This window comes from Tamandua tetradactyla, chromosome 1 (genome assembly GCF_023851605.1).
Source record: "Tamandua tetradactyla isolate mTamTet1 chromosome 1, mTamTet1.pri, whole genome shotgun sequence".
Lineage (NCBI taxonomy): Eukaryota > Metazoa > Chordata > Mammalia > Pilosa > Myrmecophagidae > Tamandua > Tamandua tetradactyla.
In genome coordinates this window covers 27,238,458-27,260,765 of record NC_135327.1, presented here as the reverse complement: position 1 = coordinate 27,260,765, position 22,308 = coordinate 27,238,458, and the positions used below count along the sequence as shown (strand labels likewise).

At 47.4% G+C, this 22,308-nt stretch overlaps 1 protein-coding gene across 1 annotated transcript; it reads right to left on the bottom strand.

Moving 5' to 3' along the window:
• Nucleotides 1–13,584: 13,584 nt before the first annotated feature.
• On the bottom strand, nt 13,585–22,285 carry ANKRD60 (ankyrin repeat domain 60). Its single transcript, XM_077113187.1, has 4 exons — nt 21,816–22,285; nt 17,781–17,911; nt 16,074–16,239; nt 13,585–14,015 (listed from the first exon to the last, which is right to left on the bottom strand). The coding sequence occupies exons 1-4, from the start codon at nt 22,213–22,215 to the stop codon at nt 13,711–13,713; spliced, it is 1,002 nt and encodes a 333-aa protein (XP_076969302.1). The 5' UTR covers nt 22,216–22,285; the 3' UTR covers nt 13,585–13,710.
• Between the last annotated feature and the right edge of the window lie 23 nt (nt 22,286–22,308).

The window sequence follows — 22,308 nt, the reverse complement described above, 5'->3', positions numbered from 1 at the left end:
GTGGCCAAGAGTTGACCACTTGCCAGCATCCCAAGGAATGATTTACTATCCATCCACATGGACCAAGATCAGCAGGTCAAGCAGGACCACAAGTCTCAGTCAAGGCGGCTCCCTCCCCTGATGCTCCAGTGCCCCACAAATGCCTTGGAACTGAGATGAAAAATGAAGTTGCTCCTCAGCTTCTCATGGCTTCGGACTTGGACCAGACACACACCAAGTCCTTGCCAGGGTTCCTTAGGGCCACTCTACATTTATGTAAACACGAGTGATGTCTTCTAGGATAACTGCAAATCCCTTGGGAAGTCTGTTAAAATGCAGGTGCTGGGGAGAAACCAGAAATTGTACATTTCTGACAAGCTTCCAGGTGAGGCTGAGGCTGCTGGTCCAGGCAACACCACTGCGGGCACTGAGACTCTGAGAGGCTGGTGAAGGGAAGTTCCAGAATTTATCAGTGGAATGACAGCAGAGTCCACAGACATGACACTGGGCTAAAAAAGGTCACATGGGGCTCAGTGGGGGCTTCTGGTGTAGTTTCTACCTGAGGATTAAAGTTAACTGAGAAAGCACAAAATCACCACGTTAAAATTACAGCACAGGTTCTAAAACTGTGGTGCTGCTTGCCCTAGTCTGTGAATTTACTAAAAGTCATTGAATTGTACACTTGAAACAGCTTAAATTTAGGGCTACATAAGTTTATCTGAATAAAGCTGTTTAAAAATATATGAGTCTGGTGATGGCAGCATAACACTGTAAAAATAATTAATGCCATTGAATTGTATACTTAAAATGGCAAATTTTGTATTTTATATATGTCACCAAATTTAAGTTTAAGAAAAAAATTTTTTAAGTGAGCACAACATTGTGGATACAATTAATAGCATTGAAATATATATCTGAATGTGATTAAAAGGGGAAATGTATATAAGGTAAGAGAATAAAAATTTACTTTTAAATCCACTATCCAAACAGTGACTGCTAAGTCAAACCATGGATTTTAGTTAATAGTACAATTATAAAAATGTACTTTCATCACTTGTAACAAATTTATCATATCAATGCAAGGTGTTAATAATAAGATGGCATACGGGAATCCTGTATTGTATGCATGATTGTTCTGTAAATCACAACTTCTTTAATAAACAAGCTAAACAAGCTGTGGTACATACATACGATGGAATATTATGCAGCTGTAAGACAGAATAAAGTCATGATGCATGTAACAACATGGATGGACCTTGAGGACATCATGCTGAGTGAGATTAGCCAGAAACAAAAGGACAAATACTGTATGGTCTCACTGATATGAACTGACATTAATAAGTGCACTTGGAGAACTTCAGTGAAGAACAGAGGTCATCAGGAGATAGAAATAGGGTAGATATTGGGTAATTGGAGCTGAAGGGATACAAATTGTACTATAGGACTGATAGTAAAAATTCAGAAATGGATAACACAATACTACCTTTCTGTAGCACAATAATGTAAGAATACTGAATGAAAACTGAATGTGAGAAGGACAGAAGGAGGAGGGCTGGGGCACATGTGAAACCAGAAGGAAAGACAGACAATAAAGACTGAGATGGTATAATCCACTAATGCCTAGAGTGTACAATCATAGTGACTAAATGCACAAATTAAAAAAAATGTTTTTGCATGAGGAAGAACAAAGGAATGTCAGTATTTCAGGGTGTTGAAAATAGATGGTCATACATATTTTAAAACTCCAACTTCTGTATGAAATTAAACCAAAAAAAATGTCTATTTGGTACAAAATTTACATTTTGACTAGTGCATTTCCTAATGTAACTTATATGGACAGCTTAATTGAACATCATAAGTACATGAAACCTTGAATAGGGCAGGAGATTTTGTAGGTTTGTACAGTGTGATGCCCTGATAAATCCCAGGGTGACTTGAGCAGTGAATAAAGAAGTATTTGCAAAGTCCCCTTGGGAGAAAGGTGAGAAAGGGGGAAAATTCAACTTCCCCATTTGGAGAATTCCTGATATTCTCACAAGCAGTAGGGACAACCAAATCAATAGGCTAAGCACTCAATCTTGGGGTTTATTCCTGTGAAACTTATCCCCTCAAAGGACAGGCTAAGTCTACTTAAAATTAGGCCTATGAGTCACCCCCAGAGAACCTCTTTTGTTGCTCAGATGTGACCTCTCTCTCTAAGCCAACTCAGCAGGTGAACTCACTGCCCTCCCTCCTATGTGGGGCATGACTCCCAGGGGTGTGAACCTCCCTAGCAACATGGGACAGAAATCTTAGAATGAGCTGGGATTCAACATCAAGGGATTGAGAAAACCTTCTCAACCGAAAGGGGAAGAGTGAAATGAGACAAAATAAAGTGTCAGTGGCTGAGAGATTTCAAACAGAGTTGAGAGGTTATCCTGGAGATTATTCTTATGCATTACATAGATATCCCCTTTTTAGTTTAAGCTGTATCAGAGAGGCTGGTGGGAAGGGCCTCAACTGTAGAGTCATGTTCCAGTAGCCATGTTTCTTGAAGATGATTGTATAATGATATAACTTTCACAATGTGATTGTATGATTGTGAAAACCATGTGTCTGATGCTCCTTTTATCTATGGTATGGACAGATGAGTAAAAAATATGGATAAAAATAAATAAATAATGGGGAAAAAAACGTTAAAATAAACTGAGTAGATTGAAATACTAGTGAACAATGAAAGGGAGTGGTAAGGGGTGTAGAAAAAAATAGGGGGAACAAAGGTTAAATACTACTGAGCAGATGGAAATACTAATGGTCAGTGAGAGGGAGAGATAAGGAGTATAGAATGTGTAAGTCTTTTCTTTTTCTTTCTTTTTCTGGAGTGATGCAAATGTTCTAAAAAATGATCATGGTGATGAATACAGTACTATGTCATGATACTGTGAGCTATTGATTATACACCATGCATGGAAAGTTTGTATGTTAAGAATGTTCATGTCTGTATGTTGTTTTGGTTTGATAATAAAAATATATATTTAAAAAAGAGAGAGAACATCTTGAAATAAAAAGTCTATATAAATGAAATTATGTAATCCCTCAACCCTACCCCCACCAAAAGACTCCCCCTTTTATTGCACTTCAGATTATGCATTTGTAACCAGCAGGAACTTTGTATTTATACATATTTCTATTGTATTTGGACATATCCAAGGGGAATGAAAAGCCATGTCCACACGAACTCGTACACAAATGTTCATAGCAGCATTATTCAAAATCACCCCAAAATGCAAACAACCCAAATGTTCGTGGGCTAAGCAAAATGTAGTCTATCTGTATAATGGAATATTATTCCTCCATCAAAAGGAATGATGTACCAAAACATGCTACAATGTGGGTGAGCCCTGAAAACATTTGGTCAAGTCAAAGCAGCCAGACCCAAAAGATCACTTATTATAGGATTCCCTTCATATGAAATTTCCAGCATAGGCAAATCTATAGAGACAGGAAGTAGGAAGAGTGGTTGCCAGGGGCTGGATGGAAGAGGGAAGGGGTGGGGGCTGAGTGCTGAGGGGTGCAGAGTTTCTTTGAAGGATGACGAAAATGTTTTAAAACAAGATCCTGGTGATGGTTGCACAACGCTGTGACTATGCTAAAACCTATTAGATTTACACTTCAAATGAGTGAAATGTATGGTGCGTAAATTACATCTCAATAAAGCTGTTTTTCTTTAAAATTAAAAAAAAAAAAAAAAGTCAGGGACTAGATATTCCCAGGGTACGAAAGGATCAGCTCACAGGAGACAAGCTCGCTCCCCAGCGGGAAGTGTGGCTGTCGGTGCTCCAGCATTGGAAGGCGGGACCCCAGCCTCCGGCGCCCCGAGGGGATGCCTGCGGCACCCATGGCATTGCCCCCGAAGGCAGTGTCCACCGCGTCTGGTTCACCTCAAGACCCTGCTTGCTGCTTCTGAGAAATATAGGGGACAGGGGGACACAATATGGAAGCAATGGACACACGAGGATGTGGGCCTTCCACATACAACCGGGCTGGTCTCTACAACAGGGGAATGGCCAGGTTGGAGAGGGGAACACCATTCTGGATCTAAGGAGAGTCAAGAGGCAAAACCACCAAATGCAGGGCCTTAAAGGGGGCCCGTTTGAAAGAGCTAGCTGAGACAGACATCTGGGAGCAGATTTGAATTCAGACAGGCTGTTAGGTGCTGTGTAGGGTGGATGAGCAGTGACACCCTCCCAAAGCCATCCACGTCCGATCCCGGAGACTGTGAATATGTCACCTTACAACGCAGGTAAGGACTGCGACACGAGGAGATGGTCCTGCGTTAACTGGGTGGGACAGATGACGTCTCGTGAGTCCCAAAGAGAGGGAGGCAGGAGAGCAGGAACCAGAGAAGGCAATGGGACGACAGAAGCAGAGGCCAGAGTGAGAGGCCAGGAAGGGGTCAGGGGCCAAGGAAGGAGGCGGCCTCCAGAAGATGGAAAAGGCAAGGCCGCGGATTCTCCCCTAGCCCCTCCACACCCGGACCCCTCCATTTCAGCCCTGAGGACCCATCTGGGATTCTGACTCCCAGAACCCCGAGATAATAATACATCTGCGCTGTTTTAAGTGCCTGCATTTATGGTCATTTGTTACAGCAACCATCAAAACTCAGCCAGACGCTGTCTGGCTTTCACTGGCCATTTGTCCAGGCGGGCTAATGATAACGCAGCCACGTCGTTCTGAGAGGACGCTGGCTGCCCGAAGATGCTCAGGGGTGAAGGGTCAGTTATTTCAAAATGGTTTGGCAAAATGGCCCCATAGAGGAAGTACATATGGCCAGGTCAACAACTTCCTCGGGATTTTATCTGCTCTTCTTTTTCTACTTTCTTAAAGAAGAAACTGAGTCATCGGTTTGAGACCTTTCTCCTTTTTTAATGCAGGAATAGAGTGTTGTAAGTTCCGTTCTAAGTACTGCTTTAGCTGCATCCCAACATTTTGAAGAGGTGTGTATTCATGTTCATTCAGTTCAAAATACTTTTCTGACTTCACCTTTGATTTCCTTAGGTATTGGCGGCATTTGACCTCCTGGGAAGAGCTGTCATCACCACCCCATCGGCACCTGGTCCCACGGCCACTCTCGGCCACATTACACTGCAGACTTCCTTGCTAGCTTCACTCCTCTCCTAACCTGCAGCCACCCCCCACACCTCCCCCCGCCCAAGTGCAGGGGCTGATTTATTCCACATAGTTTAATAGGATACTGAACGGGGGGGCCTCCTGTCACATTGGAATTTATGAACAGTAAGTGGTAACCACCACCACCCCCCATCTCCTAAAGAGAGGCACCGTATCATCAGGTAACAACCCACCCGCTAAGGGAGAGGCAGAGCCTCTGAGACCCCGTACCTGTAGCACCCCCCCCCCCCAGCCATCCTTTATTCTGGAAGGTGTGCAGTTCAGTGCAGTGAGTGAGGATTTCTCTGGAAAGAGCCGTCATCCCGCAGGGAACCCCAGGCATTTCCCCACCCTTCCCAGGACTACCAAAAGCCAGCGGGACAGCTTCACAGGGACGGGGCTTCCCCAAAGCGCCTGATGTCTCACCCCCAACCCCAAGGGGATGTTTGCCGGTTCCAGAGCAGTTTCGTGGGCACAACTGTACTTCACGAATTACGTGGGATGTGGACTGTCTTCCCGTGGGCCAAGTGGACGCACAGAAGGCAGGGCAGGGGGCAGATGGGCTCTGGAAAGGACGGCCCCTGCCGCCTGACCCCAGAGCACTGCCTGCCATCCCAGAGCACTGTGCTGCCACCCAGCGCACAGGGGCTGAGGGGAGGCTAGCCAGAGGAAGGAGGAGGGTCTTAGGAGGTCGGCCCGGGATGGTAGCACCCTTATCTGGGGATGGTCAGTGTGAGAGGCCCTGCTGGGGGTCTCCAAACACTCACAAAGGGCCTGGGCCCTGCCCTGACTGACGGGCCGGGCAGTGCTGTCCGTGGCTTGCCCCAGCTGTTGGATGCCCTCAGTCCTGGGATTGCCTGGGAGCTGTGGGACAAGACAGTAAAGGTAAGCCCACCCCTCTGCCAGATCCAGGGTCAGCCCTGAGCTGGGCGCAGGGCGGGGCGGATGCTAAGTGAGAGGGGATTGCACTTTACATTAGGAGCCCCAGGGTTTTCTAAGGTCTGAAAAAGAGGCATGTTTATTAATACCTATAAATTGCCCCCCCCAAAAAAAATCTGGTTTCTGCCCAGGGCAGGGTGGGAGGTGGCAAACAAAACCACTACCTGACCATGTCCAACTGGAGTATCCAGGGCCTAGAAGAGCGTTTAGCATGTGAGGGTACAATAATTTAATTTGTTGAATGAATGGGTAGGTAGCACCTTAGATGCCTCATCTCATTTCTAGGGCACCTGTCCGTCCATCTGTCCTTCATTTGACATAAGTCCTTCAATTTTGACACAAGATACAGACTCCCTTAAGGGAAGGAGCTTTGTTTGGCTCCCTGAGCCTCCGTCTCCATCCATGGAATGGGGACAAGGATATCTCACAGGGTTGTTACAGAAATCAAGTGAGATACTTCATAGGGCTGGCAAAACCAGATCCAATCGCTTTTTTTCTTTACTATTTAAAAATAATTCTTAAACGGTATGTAGGATGAATCAGGTATAAAATAAACCACAGTTTGCTGAAAGGTGGAGACAATTTCTTTGAAATATAATTTGGTAAAAATGGTAATTCTGATGCATGTTCATTTTAAATCACAGCCCTTCTTTTTGCGCTTATCCTGGGGAAAATAAAGTTGAGGATTTTAAGTGTCCAAATATCTACAGTAGTATGTGTCTTTCTGGCTCTTCTTGCTGCAGCCCCTCCTGGAGGACTGAGACATCAGTTAAAGTGCTCGTTAGAGTTGGAAGGAATGGTTTAGATTTTTCCTCCCTTTCTAGGGTTTAAACCAAGAAAGATATTTATCTCTAAATCTGGTTAGCTCTTATTCCAACCCTAACAGCATAATTCATTGAGCCCCTGGAGGAGAGATCTTTGAATTGGAGAGCGGTGCTCCCTTCTAAATTCTCATACTATTTATTTTATAGGAAAATACCATCCACATGAAGTTACATGTTTTTAAACGTATTCTATGCTATACACAGATCAAAGCAACATAGAAGGTTGGAGAGTGGCAAGCCCTCGGATTACATGGATCTAAGAGCAGGGAAGAAAATTAAAGCAACAGGATCTTCTATTTTGGGCCGGGGACCTCGGGTGTGAGTCTGGACAGGACGTGGCTGTTGCTTTGAGTTCAACTGTGGTCTCGCTGCGACACCTGGTGGCGGCGGTGCCCGCGCACCTGAGGCGGCCGCGCACAGCAGCGCCACCTGGCGGGAGCCTCCGAGCCCAGGGAAAGGGAGTCTCCTGGCCCCTGGGAGGCGGGGTGGGGGGGCGCGGGGAGAGTTTCTCTGTGCCTCTGAGGCTGAGAGTGAAAGAAAATGTCCAGGACTCTCCGGTTCCTGGGGTCACTGGGGCTCTGGTCCGGTTTCCACGGAGGAAGCGTCTGTGCAGCTTGATTATCTGCTTGTCTGTCCTGCACTCCACACTGCCGGGGATGCCCAGCTGCACCAAGACTTCCCAGACCACTCATTTGATCCTCACAGAGTGCTTTGAGAAGGAGTGCCAAGTTTTTCTGTATTTTACAAGAAGAGAGGGGAACTTAAAGAAGTAACCAAGGTGATAGCCCCCAAGCAGTCTACACAGGCGAGCTGATCCCAGAGCCTCCTTGTCCCAGCCTGCCTCCCCAACATAAGGTGGGAGCTGAGAGTACCTCCAGAGCAGGGGCGCCTTCCGTGAGCTGGCAAGCTTCATGCTCTCAGGTGCTGGTGAAAACCACGGCTTATGGTCAGGCATCCACACTCTGCCATTGACATGCTGTGTGACTCTGGGCAAGTTGCTGACCATCTCTGGGCCTCAGTTTCTTCAATGAAAACTGGGCCTGGAATAGAACTTGCTCCATGCCACTCAGCACCAGCATCCCCTGGAGTTTGTTAGAAATGCAGAATCTCAGGCTTGGCCCCAAACCTACCAAATCATCCAGAATCTCTGAGAGGTGGCAAGCCCCTCTCATGAATTAGAGAACCTCTGAATTCCAGGTTTTTAATCAAGAAGATTAAGTGAGATAATGCTTGGTACCTGAAAAAATGCCCAGTAAATTACGCTACAGTTCTCCTCAAACTTTGGAGAACTCAGGTGGTGTCTTCTTTTTCCTCCTTTTCCATAATTACAAGAGACAAACTGGTTGTAACAATTCAGAGGCATAGAAAGCAAGGCCACTGCCCTGACACAGGTGATATTAAGAGTGAGGGGCGTATCTCTATGCTCAAAGAAGCTTATAATACCCCTTTATTGGGTTTGTCTTTTTTGTTGTTGTTAATTTCAACTTCATGGGCTCATACACATTTCCTAGGCAACTTGCTGCTTTTCAGTTAATAACTTATCACAGACATCCCCTTTGGCCATCCCTCAACCTATACATACAGAGCTAGTCGTTTTTTAATACCTGTCTAAGTGCCACCAATTTCCCCACTAGTGGGCATTTGGAGTATTTCCAAGCATTTGCCACCGTAAACAGCTGTCATAAACATTCACAAATGCTTCTCATGGTGTACCAGAGTTTGGTCTCTGTAGGATGTATTTACAAATTGGGGTAGCTGGGTCAAGTCAGGCATTTCGAAAACATATTGTCAGATCACAATCCTGCAAGACTATGCAAATGTATAGGCATTTTAAGAGAGCCGACTCTCTCTTTCTCTGTCTCTCTCTCTGTCACACACACACACAGCCACACCAGAGGTTATCAGTGTTTATCATTCTTCCAAATGCAAATTGATAGCACACACCCAACCACACGGGTGGGCGATGACATTGCATTGGCACGTGGACTTGACTTCTTTGACACCTGAAGAGGATGAGCCCCTATTTATGAGCCTTTTGGGGTACAAGGGGAGACTTTGAGGGTCTGCTGAGAGAAATGAATGTTCTCCCCAGAAACATGTGCAGACACACACATTCTGCAGACAGTCTCAGGGGTTCACGATACCAGGCAGAAAGGCTTGCCCACGGGCCGCGTGCCCGAGCCCTGCTCTTGAGTTTCCCACGCGGCGCAGACTGCAGCACCTCTGACATTTCCGACGAACACAAACACCCGCATCTTTCTAAATGTTAATGGGTTTCTGTGCCCTCTGCTGGAAGCTTCTGTAGTCAGTGCGGCATTGCGGAGGCAGAGCCCGGCAACTGGAATTTTCCGCTCTCAGTTATTTTCCTCTGCTGCAGAACCAGCCCTGGAGTTTTAAGTTCAGAATGCACTTTCTGCGCATTGCTGAGGGAGGCCTCCACCTCATACCAAAATCAGCGAGTTTAAGGGAAATTATTTATCTCTCACTTTGGGAATTATCAGTTCTGGATGGAGACTCCTATTCTGTAAGGTTGGCTGAAAATTTATGAGGCTCTTTGGAAGCCAGGAATATATTGATTCCCTGTGAGTAAACATTTTAAGCAAATTAAGTAGTGGTGCTGATAATAATAATAATAATAGCTGCTATTTTACAGGTGTCTGCTCGCTGCCATTTGATTCCTTCAACAATAATTTGGGGCCGGTTTTATTTGTCCGAATGTTACAGAAGAAGAAACCGAGGTTCTGAGAGGTGAAATTGCCTGGCCCACAGGCAGTAACAGAGGAGAATTCTAAACCAGCAGCCCCAGACCCCAAACCTCAGCCTTCCCCACTGTGCTATGGGGGTCACAGCGCCAGGGACTCATGTCCTCCAAATGTAGTTCCCACCTGCCGTTGCCTTTCGCCATCATGACCGGGTTGGGCTGGAAATGGAGGGGACCACACGACACATGAAGGTGCAGAGACCCTTAGGAGTCAACAGTCTGCTCCAGGCTCACACGACTAGCGAAGCGCGGGCAGAGGCACAGAACCCTAGCCCGTGTGTATACCAAAAGCACGACCATGTCTTAACAGCCCCACAAAATGCTATTGTCTAAGAAATCCTGCTCTGGGTCTGTACTTGTTAGAAAAGAGGTTAAGGCAAGTCAGGGTGGTATTGAAAACATACTAACACCAAAAAGACTTTCTCCTTGCAGTAACTAAAGGGCTGGCTGAAAGTTATTTGAAATGGGAATAACTGCTCAGTATTTACTGAATGTTGTGCCAAGGACCACCTAGCTTCCTGAGGGCTTTCCCTTTAGGAAACTCTTGGTTGGTAAGCCTGCTTCAGACACGGAAGCATCAAGGTGGGAGAAAAGGTCCATCAGGGAGGAGAGGGAAACAAGCAAGAGCCCAAGTAAGCAGCTGAAAAAACCTCATGGAGGATGCTGTGGAGAGCGAAAGAAAAATGCCCAGTCCAGAGGCGAGCCCAAGAGACCCAGGAGGTGGCAGAAGTAACTGAGACATGCCCAGGTCCGGAGGGGCTGCCAGGTTTGGGGGAAGCTGGAGGCCAGGCCAACAGATGGGAGCACACGGGGAAAGCTCGGCATCTCTCTACAGCCACTCTTGAGGTGAGGGTGGCGGCCAGGGGGTGGGGACAGGCAGGGGAGCAGCGGCTGGATATCGCGGGCAGCTAGTCAGCCCAGTGAGTCCTGGTTGAGAGATACAAGCCACCCACTGAGATCCCCAATTTGTAAGATTTTTTAAAAAATTTATGCTGCAATGGCTTTCAGAAAGGACTTGAGGCAACTTCCAATAAAACACACAGGACAGTTACAGTTTTTAAAAAGGAGTTTATAACTCGTTTGGGGGAGGAGGAAACGTGAGGGCCAGGAAAGTGTAGGCTGGCTGTTTGCTATCTTTGGCTCTGCACTTGCTGGCAGCCAAGAGAAAATGGGAGCAGGTTTGCCAACAAAGCTGTCATCATCTGCCTCAAGTGAGCATGTGCCTCTCTCTGGAGAGGCCACCTGTTTCCCAGGACAGCTTTGGGGGCTGACAAAGGCATGCCGAGTAGCCAGGTGGGCAACACCCCTGACGGCAAAGAAGAATCTTCCTTCGTGCAGCTTCCAGGAAACCCAACAGTGTGAAATGTCATTCATGGGGCACTGAGCTACAGAGGGTTAGATCACTGTTGTTTTCTGGTTAGAAAATGGAGAACCCAGGGAAGGCACCAAATGATTCGCACATCTCCCTCAAATGCCAGCAATTTCACCCACGATTCAGCAAGCATTCCCGCCCAAGCTCTCAGCCGCCAAGAGCTCGCACACATTGAATGCATCCCACCTTCCAGGCCTGCCCACTCTGTAGGGACCGGGTTTCATGAGGATCACCCATCTGCCTTCACAGAAGAAACCTGGCTCAGAGCAGGCAGCAACCCACCCAAAGAAGCCACGCGGCAAAGTCAGCAAGATTCACCCTGAGGGCTACACACTGACCCCCAGCCCTGTGTGACCACCACAGACAGGCAGCCCTTGTGCTCTGGTGAGTGCAAGGCCAGCCAGATACGGGCTAGGTGTGATAACCCAGAAGACTGATTGGTGTCTCCTCCCAAGAAGAAGCTCATCCCCTCTCTAAGCAGAAGTGAGGCCTGTCTGGGCCATCCCAGGGCCAAGCTTTTTCACCATTGAGGACCATCACCCAGTACCTTAAAGGCTGGTGGGTCTTACAAAACTGTCTGAGATCTACCCTTCTGCCAATTTTTTTTTTCTGTTGGCTCCATAGCATGAAAAAAGCTTCAAAATAAAGAAAACGTTTAATGCAATATCAAGTGTAACATGATATCAATCAATTGCAACTCAACTCTTATCTATGGCTATGGACATATTTGATTTAGTATGTGATGCAGACTGTTTTAATATCATAGATAGGATGTTAAGAAAGCAACACCTCAAATGAAGAGTCTCCAGGACCTACAAGAGTGTTCCAATGACCTGGCTGCCAACTGGGCAAAATATCACCCATAAAGAGTTATGAATTTGCCCAGATGTTCGACTTAGCATTTAATTGAATTGGAGGGCAAGTGAAGATGGAGTGTTTGCTCCCTAAATTTTGGGGACGGGTGTCAGGTGCTTGGCTTGTCTAACCACAAAGACAGCATAGCAAAGCTTCTGGCAAACACATGATGTTGAGTAATGAATGGCACTTGTTAAGTTAAAAGAATGCACAAGCACCGCCTGCCCGCCCATACACCCCATTAGCTAAATTAATTGACCCAACAGTTGGGGTTATTTAATATCTGCCTATTGGCTTTGGAGAATGCCTGCCAAAAATAAGATCCCAGTTTTGACATAGTTGATGCTGAGCTATTTTTCTCCTATTCTTTGTCAACCAGATTGCTGAACTGGCCACTTTTACTGAGTGTAAAACCACAGCATTTTACTTGACAGTAGGAAATGCAGTCAATTACTTTAAAAACCAAATCCAGTAATTGGGACACAAGTCGGAAAGGGTGTCCGAGACAGTGTCATCTTCCACAGAACGCCAATGGTCAAGAGAACTTCCCCATATATTTTGATGCCGGAAGTCGCGTTAGGCGATAGGGCATTAGAGAAACATGGATGGCCCTTGGGGGCGGGAGGTGGACAATACATATCACCCAGCAGGACCCATGGCAGTTCCACAGGGTGGCCTCAGATCCCTGGAACGTTCCAGTGAGCCTAAGGTTGTCCCCACAACTCTTTTCAGTGGGGTGATTCAGAGTTTGACAAGGACAGCAGCCCCCGGGTGGGTCTCAATCTTCTCACTCCTTCTGTACCATACCACCTTCTAAGGGCCCGCATTTGACAACCAGGCACTAAATGAAAAAATTGGGCTTCCCACTCTGGAAAGATCTAGCATTCTGAGGTTCATGTTTCATGGAGACCCCTTCAGACAGTCCTCACCTTCCCCTCGTGTTTCCCATACCCTGCTCACCTCCACAGCAGACCAGGCCCCTGCAGGCCTTGGTCTATGGCTTTTGTAATGTAGGGAGCCCAAAATGAGGTTCTAGGCGTGGTCTGCCCAACAGAAAGGATGGAACTATCCAGTTCCAGCAGGAATGGGAGAAAGCGAGGAGGTGAACTGTGCTTGGGCTATTGAGGACGGAACCAAAGGAAAGAAGGTGCTGGCTTTGACTTCCCTCTCTAGGAGGCTGTCATCTTCCTCCACAGCTTCCTCCACGTCAAAGGCCAAAGCATCACCTCTGAGCAATAGCACTGAGCATCCATTCTGGCGGACGTGTTTGGAGAAGGACCGTTTCTGCACCACCACCCCCAACTTCCTCATCGCCCCACTCTAGCTTTGCTTCTGCCCCCAACCCAAACCCCTCCAAGATGACTCAGAGAAGCTACTGGGACATCTCATCCCAGGGATTTTACAAATTGAAATCCACAGCCCACACTGAGCATGACCTCCCGACATCCGCTAGCACTCGTTTTGTACAATAACAATAGTGCTATCACCGTTATCCTTACACTCCCGCTATGTGGATGCATCGGGCCCTCTCCAGAAGGGAGGGGAGATAATTGGTTCCCATCACCCAAAACAGTGTTATTGGATACAATATACAAATGGCTGAAAATTAAAGGCTGGCATCGGGGGCCCGTAATGGATTACCAAATGAACACAAACTGACCTGCCTCCATCAACGCCCTCCCGCAGTCATTTGCGAACAGGACAGATAATTTAGGATCTGATTCTAATTAATTGCTGTGTTTTCCTGTTTTCTGCTTAGGAAGGGCCACTGTGGAATTGAACTCTAAAAAGTTACCGAAGTCAACTTCGCCTCAAAAGTTCCCAGCGGGGAACTAATTTCTGGTCTTCTTCTCGGAGCCGAACGTGGGTTTTGTTCTCTGAAAAACCTTTTTCATGATCAGGTCCGTCGGATCCCTCGCCCCCGACTTCACCATCCACTGGGAGAGGGAGATGCGCCGCTCGCTCGGCTTGCATTTCAGCCGCCGAGCAATAGAGATCGGGGTCTCCCCCTTGGCGTCTCTCTCGCCGATCGAGGCCCCGTGGTCCAGGAGGAGGCGAATGCAGTCCACCCTGCCCATGGCCACAGCCACGTGGAGGGCGGTCCTGCCCAACGGAGTTTTGCTGAAACAGCTGGCCCCTAGAAAAGAAGGAAGCTGGCTGCAGGTGGGTCTAAGCTCCCAGCAGGAGGCCTGGGCTGGGAAGGGAATTCCTGAGTGCCATGGGTGGGGAGCCCGTGCCACACACCCCCACATCCAAGGCTGCCTCACCCCCAGTCCATTCCGCTTACGGCAGGCAACAATCTAGCTAGAATGCCTGCGTCACGCTCCTGTTCAAACACCCCCACTGGCTTCCCGCCGCCGGTGGGGTAATGTTCCAGCTCCTTCCATCTCACTTCACCAACCCCTTACCCCTCCAGCACCACCTCCTGAGAATCCACCCACCCCCATGCTCCAAACAGTCTCGCTTTATTCCTGCAGTGTACCTTGCCCCAGGCCCTTTGCACATGTGATTCCTGTGCCAGCCACATTCTTTCACCCTTTTTTTTTCTGGGCAAGGTTTCATTCACTTTCTCAGGAAAACCTTCTCTAACCCCCCTCCCCTCTCCTGACACAGAGCCTGTATATCATCCATAGACTCTCTACTTTTTCAGAACCCCTTGAATACGAGTGACTCTGGAATTAATTATTGGGAATAATTTGCTGACTGCCCCTGAGAAACTCCACGAGGGTGGAACACATGCTTGTTTTCATCACTGCTGTTTTCATCCCCAGCACGGAGGCCGATGCCTGGAAAAGACAGGCACTCGGGAAATGACAGACGACGTACAGGCTGACTCATGGACAGATTCCACTTCGCCTCCTGCAGATGGATAGGCTAATGGCAGGTGTCCGATACAGACTTGTTGAATTGAATCAAATTCTGGGTAACAAATATCATGACACAGAAAACAAGGCAATTCAATTAAATTCAGCTGACATTTCGGCAGACGGTTTTTATGAGCTATGGCTGGGTGGTGAGGTAAAAGTTTTAAATAGACTCTCATAACGCTGGCGTCAGCCCTGGTGCCTCCTCTTAGCAGGCTGTCCGCCGAGGACAGAAAACTTTGCAAAGCTAGCTGCAATTTTTTAACTGGTGCTTTCAAATACATCACAGTTCCATCAGAGGGAAAATGACTTTTTATGAGCTTAAAGGACTGCTGGGCTGTGGAAAGCCCATATTTCATCTTATAACAGGGGAGTAGAGAGTGGCATTGGAGGAGAAGAGTGCAGTTGGGGCACCTGTTAACCACTGCAACACGATCTTCTCCTAAAGATATCCTCTGTCCAAGAAGTTTCCCATCTTGGTTAGTGGAAGGACAATGGAGGAGGTAGCAAAGACTGAATAGAGGGAGGCTGGAGTCCAGGCCAGAGGCAGGAGAAAAAGGGGGCTATTTTGGAGAGTAAGCCCTTCTGAGCCCCAGACCACAGACCAAACAACGCATAACAGGTTTCTCCTTTTACCAAGGAGCAGGTGGGCTGGCCAGTCTGTAACTATCTGCTGTTCCTGAATATCTATACCCCAATCACAAGGCATCATATCCCAAAAATATACCACATGAAGGAAGGATAAAGTATACTTCTGCAGAATTTCTCCTACAAAGCCTCTTCATCTAGAGACAATGCTGGTTAAAGCCTATGTTTCTACTGACAGAGAGAGAGTGTAATGTGCACTCCAGTGCACGAGAGGGGCAACGAGAGTTTGGGGTGGGTATCTGCTGAGGGAAACAAAAGTTTCAGAGAAAGAAGACTGGCCCATCGGCCAGCCACCAACAGAGCGATACCAGCTTGGGGCTGGAGCCTGTTGGCCCACGCAAAATCCCAACTGAAGTTGGGGCTGGAGATAGTGCAGACAACATGAATGTTCCAGCCCCTTCAACCAGCCTCAGTTCTTGGTGTCCTTAACATTCCATCTCACTGCAGCAGAAAGGAATTTTCTTGGGAACTGGCTAAGAGTGGGGGGCACAGCATCTGATTAACATGTCCCAAGAAACATGCCTAAACAGGTTCTCCTGGCACAACAGACACCCTGGTGGGTGGCTGACCAGAAATGGAGCCAGAAAACCATCACTGAAGGGACGAGGAAGACAAGCCACTCTGTCCCCGTGCCTGCAACAGACCCCAACTCTTGAATACCCTCAGCTATCCGTTAGCATTACCGTGTTCTAGAAGATATTGCACAGCCTCCACGTGGCCCCTGTGCGAGGCGATGTACAGCGCCACGAATGCCCTTTGAGATGCCCATTTCTTCCACTTCTTGCCTTTCAAATGTTGCGAATTTGCGGTTTGGTAGAAAGAATCTTCAGTAATACCTAGACATGACAGCTGGGCAAGATAAATGGAATTACCATGCAATGAGTTCAGGTCATTCCCCAAACGTAGAGATGCACTTTGCTAAACGGATGACTGGACATTTGGGGGAAAAGCTTGGTTCAAATACCAAATTACTGCTCGTGATGGAAACAGATAGGTGCAAAACCAAATCGAAAGATGGGAAAATCCCCAGGGAAGGATTGGGGAGGACGCTGTCTAATGCTCTTTACATGTTCAGGAAATACTAATTTACCATGAGCCAGGCTCAGGAGGCAGGAAATTATTCCTGTGGATGTTCTGAAGAGAGAAAATAGCTTTTCGGTGTTCAGAGGAAGGTGGTCATGGCCATGAAGGAAGACACCAGGTGACACGAAATGGCCTCCCCAGAGGGAAACAAAATTCTTTGGAGACTTGATGGCTTCTGACCTTCCAATCAATTTTTGTTGGAATACCCTGAACTCTACTCACAGACGAATAACAGCCCCCTTAATGTAATCATCTTGTGGGGGATTAAGTCTTGGAGCACGGGAGGAGACCTCCAGGTTCCATCTGATGTTGGGTCGGGTGTGTATGGGGTGGGGGTGGTAGAGGGGAGCAGCCTGTGAGAATGGATAGGACAAGAGGGATGACAAAACTGAGTTAAGACAGGAGGGGAAAAAACCCACATCGAAAGCAAGAGCCAGAAAACCCACCACGGACTAGATAGATTCTTGGTGGTGGAGAGAAGGTGAGAGAAGTTGAGGCAGGTGGAAAGGAGGGAAAACAGGTGAGGAAGTGGAGGGAGGTGTGCAAACAGCCAGCATGAGAGCTCCCCTCTTCCTTCCAAGGCCCTATGAGTGCAGAGAGAAGACCTGACGCAGCCCAGCCCTGCTTCCCTATAGTCCACGTAGTCCTTCCCAGACCTAATCCCAGTATCTCTCCTGCACTTGGCCTTCCCTGACCCAGCCTTTCTCTACAAGCTCATAGCTCTTCACTGGAACATGGGAACCTCTTTTATAGAAAAAAATGTGCCCTTGCCACCTTGGGTCAGAGTGATTCATCGCCACTTTTGGGTAAACATCTGGTTTTTATGTTCCACCCCCACCCCCAGCCATCCCAGAGCCCAGCCCAGAGCCAACACAAGGCCCGGCAAAGAGTAGGCACCCACTGTTTATGCAAGGAATGAATGGTCTTTCCCCTCTGATTTTTGTTCTACCGTAGCCTCTGCTTTGGGCTGTGCAGTTCCAAGTTATCTGGAATTCTCTGCTGAGTGTCAAATTAGGTTTTCAATTTTACAAAATATATACAGGAATGGAAAATGCACTACCTTGATTCCTTGAGGGGAGGGGGGGTCATGAATTATAAGTAAGCAGAGAAATCACAAACCAAAAGAGAGACTGGAAATACTGAATATAGTTTTTATAAACATTATGAAACGAGTTCTTATTTTACTTTTTTCCACTCTGAAACTTTGATTTCCTCAAATGTTTACATTAAAGATTAGTGATTTCACTCCCAGCCCCCACCCCAATTGTTTGGTAGCGTGTAATATCCATTAAAGAGCATGAAAACACCTTACTGAGATCCCCGTCCACAGCCGCCAAAACCAGTTCTGTCCATCCATCATAATGCCAGATACATAATGAAATAATCCCACCAGGAACAACATCATGGAACTTTAATGTAGAATCATCCATCAAAACTCCTACAGGGAATAATGTTTTTCTTTAAAAAAAAAAAGAAAAGGTATTAAAGATAAACTATTACATTGGTTAAGTTAAGAGATTATCTGAGCTTGAATACCGCCAAGATAATTTTAGAACACTGAACACTAATTGCATTTGGTGATTCCGCATGAGTCTGTTTGTTGTCGTTAATGCTTTTTAGAAAATTAATTTGGCTCAGCTCAACTAGAACCCAACCAAAAAAGGACAATGGTAACAATTTATAAAATTCTGTAATTATAACTTGTCCTCTTGCAAAAAAACACATGAGTCAGTAAAGTCATTTTATGAGGCAAACTCACAAATAGAACTACTTAAGCCTGAAGTAACTATATATTACAGCGCAATGTTATTACCCAAGTTAAACTAAAATATTAACTCTGGGTAATGCTATCATTAGCTGGCTCAGAGGGTAACAATGACAAAAAGGTGTTGGATCTTTCAAATGATAATCTAGGGCAGGGTTTCTCAACCTGGGCTCTACTGACACTTGGAACTGGATAATTTTTGTTGGAAGCATGGCGGGGGCTGTGCATTGTTGGATGTTTAGCATCATTTCTAAATGCCAGTAGCACCCCTCCCCAAGTTATGAAAATAAAAAATGTCCCCAGACATTGTTACATGCTCCCTAGGGTAAAAAATGGCCCTGGTCAAGAAACTATGGTAAGAAACCCATATTGTCATTCACCAAAACTTGATATTGGGTGTTAGAGCACCCTGTGACTTGGGCCATCACCCAGCATATGCCTTCTCTATAGAAAGGAATAAATGGGCGAATCTACTACCACTTTATAAATTCAGACTTTCTGAGAAGAACCATCAGAATTAAAAGAGAATTACAGAACATTCTAAGGATGTGCATTTGTATTCAGTTAAACTTTTTAAATACACATACACGTTTGGAATTGCTGCACCTGTTTAGATTATCTCCCAAAATCCTCTCCAGCAACCTTTGAGATGAGTAGGTTATTAAAGGGAGTGATCCAAAGTATCTTCTCACAAACTACTAGCACCTTCTCTCATTCTCATTTGCCATCAGCAGTAGAGATTACAGAGGAGGTCACACTTCTAACAGTTGCTAAGTATTTGTTGAGTGATGGGATTATGACATCACATTTAAGTCACCCCATCTTCCTCCTTCCCTCTTAGCTTCCTTGAATTTATGGCTCAGCTAAGTTCATCAGTGTAAATGGATTAACAGAAGGGGGTGCCAGACATGTGCAGTTCAGGATACATAATTTTCAAATTATTTGTTTGGGAACTGTCACTAAGTCCTTCAATACCTTTTTTTTTTTTTTAACATATTAAATACAGACTGGGTTCAAGATACATTTCTTTCCAAATAAAGCCTGAAAAAAAAAAAAAAAGTCCAGATGCACCTTTCAAATACTCATATAGGAAAATAAATATATCATTAAAATGCTTAACCTATTTTTAAGGAGAGTATTTTGGCCTGCAGTGGACATTTTGCCATTCCTAAGTCATTTCTATCTAAGTAGAGGGGGACAGTACTTAGAATTCTATCGCTTCAAGGGCTCTGCTCTCCGATTAGGAAACTGAGTCCCAGAAGGGCAGCGCCCGTGAGGACGGAGCTTGTGGAGGCAGGCTGCTTTCAGAGCTCTGTGTGTCTCCATCGCTTCCCGGCCCCTGCAGTACAACTGCAGTCCTCTGCGACATCGGCTGTTCACACTCTGTGCGGCAGCCCAGAGATTTTTTTTTATATCTTCGTTTTCTTGAAGTGTTTTGCCTTGGTTTCAACCGGGTGGGGAGATGGTGGAGCCCATGGGCTCGATCCTGTTCTCATATCCTAAATATTGTAGGGAACTGGGACAGGGAAAGCCATGGTCCTCAGATTGAGGGAAGGAGATGATGAGGGAGAGATGGGCTTTCGGGTCCTTACCCTCCCACCGGGTAGCTGCCACCTAGGCTGTGTCTGGACAGGAGGCTTTCCAGTCCTGACTTAGTCACTGGGAGCTTTGGGTGCTGGGTTCTGATTCCGGTTGGGTTAGTTTTGAGCTTCTAATGTGGACTAGGACACAGCTTGGGATTTGGGAGTTCTCATACAGACCGAGTTAGTGTCAGTATTTGAGGTTCAAACGTGGATAGAGTATGCTTTGAGATTTGGGGTCCCGATGATGGCAGAATTTGCTCATTTGGGGGTTTCTGATGAAGCCAAGCTTTGCTTTGGGTTTGGGGGTACTGGCGTGGCAAGGGTTTGTTCTGGGATTTTGGGGTCCTTTTGTGGACAAGGTTTGTTTGGGGATTTGGGGTTCTGAGATAGTCATGGTTAGCATGACAGTAGAGGTTCAGAATATCAGGTAGGTCTGCCCTGGGATTTGGGGGTCCTGATGGTGATAGGATCTGCTCTGAGATTTGGATCCTGATATGGGCATGGCTTGTTTGGAAATTGGGGTTCTGAATGGATAAGGTTGGCTGAAGGGTTGGGATTGTAAATAAGAGCACAGTTTACTTTTAATTTGGGGGTCCTCATACAGGCAAGATTTGTTTTGAACTTTGGTTTCCTCACATGGTTGCAGGTGGCTTAAACTTTGGAGGGCGGATGTAGTCAGGGTTCATACAGGGATTTAGGGTCAGATATGGATAGACTGAACATGAATTTGGGGGTCCTGATCTGGGTAAGGTTTGTCTTATGGTTTGGAGTTCTAATAAGGTCATTTTGCTCTGGGATTGGGGTTCTGGTGTAGTCACGGGTGAGCTTGGGGACTGGCTTTCAGATGTGGGCAGAGTTTGCTTTGAGTTTTGGGGTCCAGATGCGGGTAGGGATCATTTGAAGTCCTTACACGGACAGAGGTGACTAATGGATTGGGGTTCTGATGAACAAACAGTTAGTTTGGAGATTGGGCTTCAGAATTGGGCACATCTGCCCTGGAATTAAGGGTCATGCATGGGTACAGTCAGCTCTGGGACTTGTAGTTCAGATGTGGGCAGTTTGCTCAGAGACATGGGGTCCTGCAGTGAGCAGGGTTTCTTTCAGGCATTGATACCCTGGCATGACATGGGTACTCCATGGAGGATTCGGGGTCCTAAGGTAGTCATGATTAGCTTGGAGATACGGGGTTCAGTCTTCAGCAGGTTTGTTCTGGATTTAGGGGTCCAGAGGTGGGCACAATTTGTTTCAGGCTTTGACATCTTGGCATGGACACAGTTGCTAGAAAATTTGGGGTTCCAATGTAGTCATAGTTAGCTTGGAGATTTAGGGTTCAGTCTTGGGCAGATACATTCTAGGTTTGGACAGGGTATATTCTGAAATGGGCAGAGTCTGTTTCCGGTTTTTGTGTCTTGGTATAGACAGAACTGCTGGAGGTTTTGGACTTTGGATGTTCACATGTCCAGCATGGGGACCTGGGATTTCACTTGCGTTTGCGGTCCTGACGCAGGCATGCTTGCCTGGGCTCGCGGGTCCTACTGAAGACAGGCTTTGTTTCAGACGTTGAAGTCTTATGTGGACACGGTTACTTTGAGACGTGGGGAAGGCCAAGGATCTGAGCTTCTGGGGAATCCTGCGAGGGCAGAGTCTGCTTTGGTATTCGGGGTCCTAATATGGACTAGATTTGCTGGGGGTGGCAGTTCTGAGGTAGACGGTTTACTTCAGTGTCCTGATACTGGCAGGGTTTGTTTCCTGGATTAGGGTTCTGCTCTGGACAGGGTTTGTCATGAGGTTTGGGATTGGGAAGTTTCCATGTAGCCAGGGTTTGCTTTACTATCTGGGGTTTTGAGGGGGGTGGAGTGGGTTTTGAGGTCTGGGGTCCCGGCATGAAGGAATTTGGGGAACCTCACGTAGGCAGGCTTCCTTTTGGGGCTTGGGGTTCAGCCATGGGCCAGGCGTCCCCTGGGTGGAAGAGAGAAGGGGTCCCGGCAGGGCACCTTGGTCCAAGTACTGGAGCCGCTGGAGGTTGAAGGGGATGCCGACCATGAGGTCTAGCTCCTCTTTGAGCTCCCGCACGGTCATGTCGCCGCGGCAGTTTGTCACTCGGAACATCTCCCCCGTCTCCTCCAGCCGCACCCGCATAACGAAGACATGAGGGATCCAGTGGGGTGACAGGCTCGCCGCCCGCGAGTGGCCTGCGAACCGCGGGCTGTGGTCGCCGGCCCCAGCCGGAGGCTGCGGGCCCACCGAGCCCGCCCTGGACCGACCGCCCCCCGGCGACCCGGTCCTTGCGCCGCCCCGCCGGCCCGCAGGGGCCTCGGAGCTAAGGGCTCCCCGCAGTGTCCCTGCCGGCCGCGCTCCGCCCGCCCTCGCCGCGCCCGCCGCCGCCCGCCGCATGGCCCCGCAGGCGGCTGCACAGTCATCCCGGCTGGGGGCGGCGGCCGCGCGTCACGACCGTCCCCACGCCGGCCGACCCCCGCAGCGCCCCCT

Excerpts from the sequence above, each read along its gene's own strand:
- ANKRD60 (XM_077113187.1), bottom strand. The coding sequence starts at position 22,215 with ATGCGGCGGGCGGCGGCGGGCGCGGCGAGGGCGGGCGGAGCGCGGCCG. Across the intron at positions 16,240-17,780 it reads TGGACGGGGATCTCAGTAAG|CTGTCATGTCTAGGTATTAC; the intron begins GTGTTTTCATGC and ends TATCTTGCCCAG. Across the intron at positions 14,016-16,073 it reads GCAATATCTTCTAGAACACG|GGGCCAGCTGTTTCAGCAAA; the intron begins GTAATGCTAACG and ends CTTCTTTTCTAG.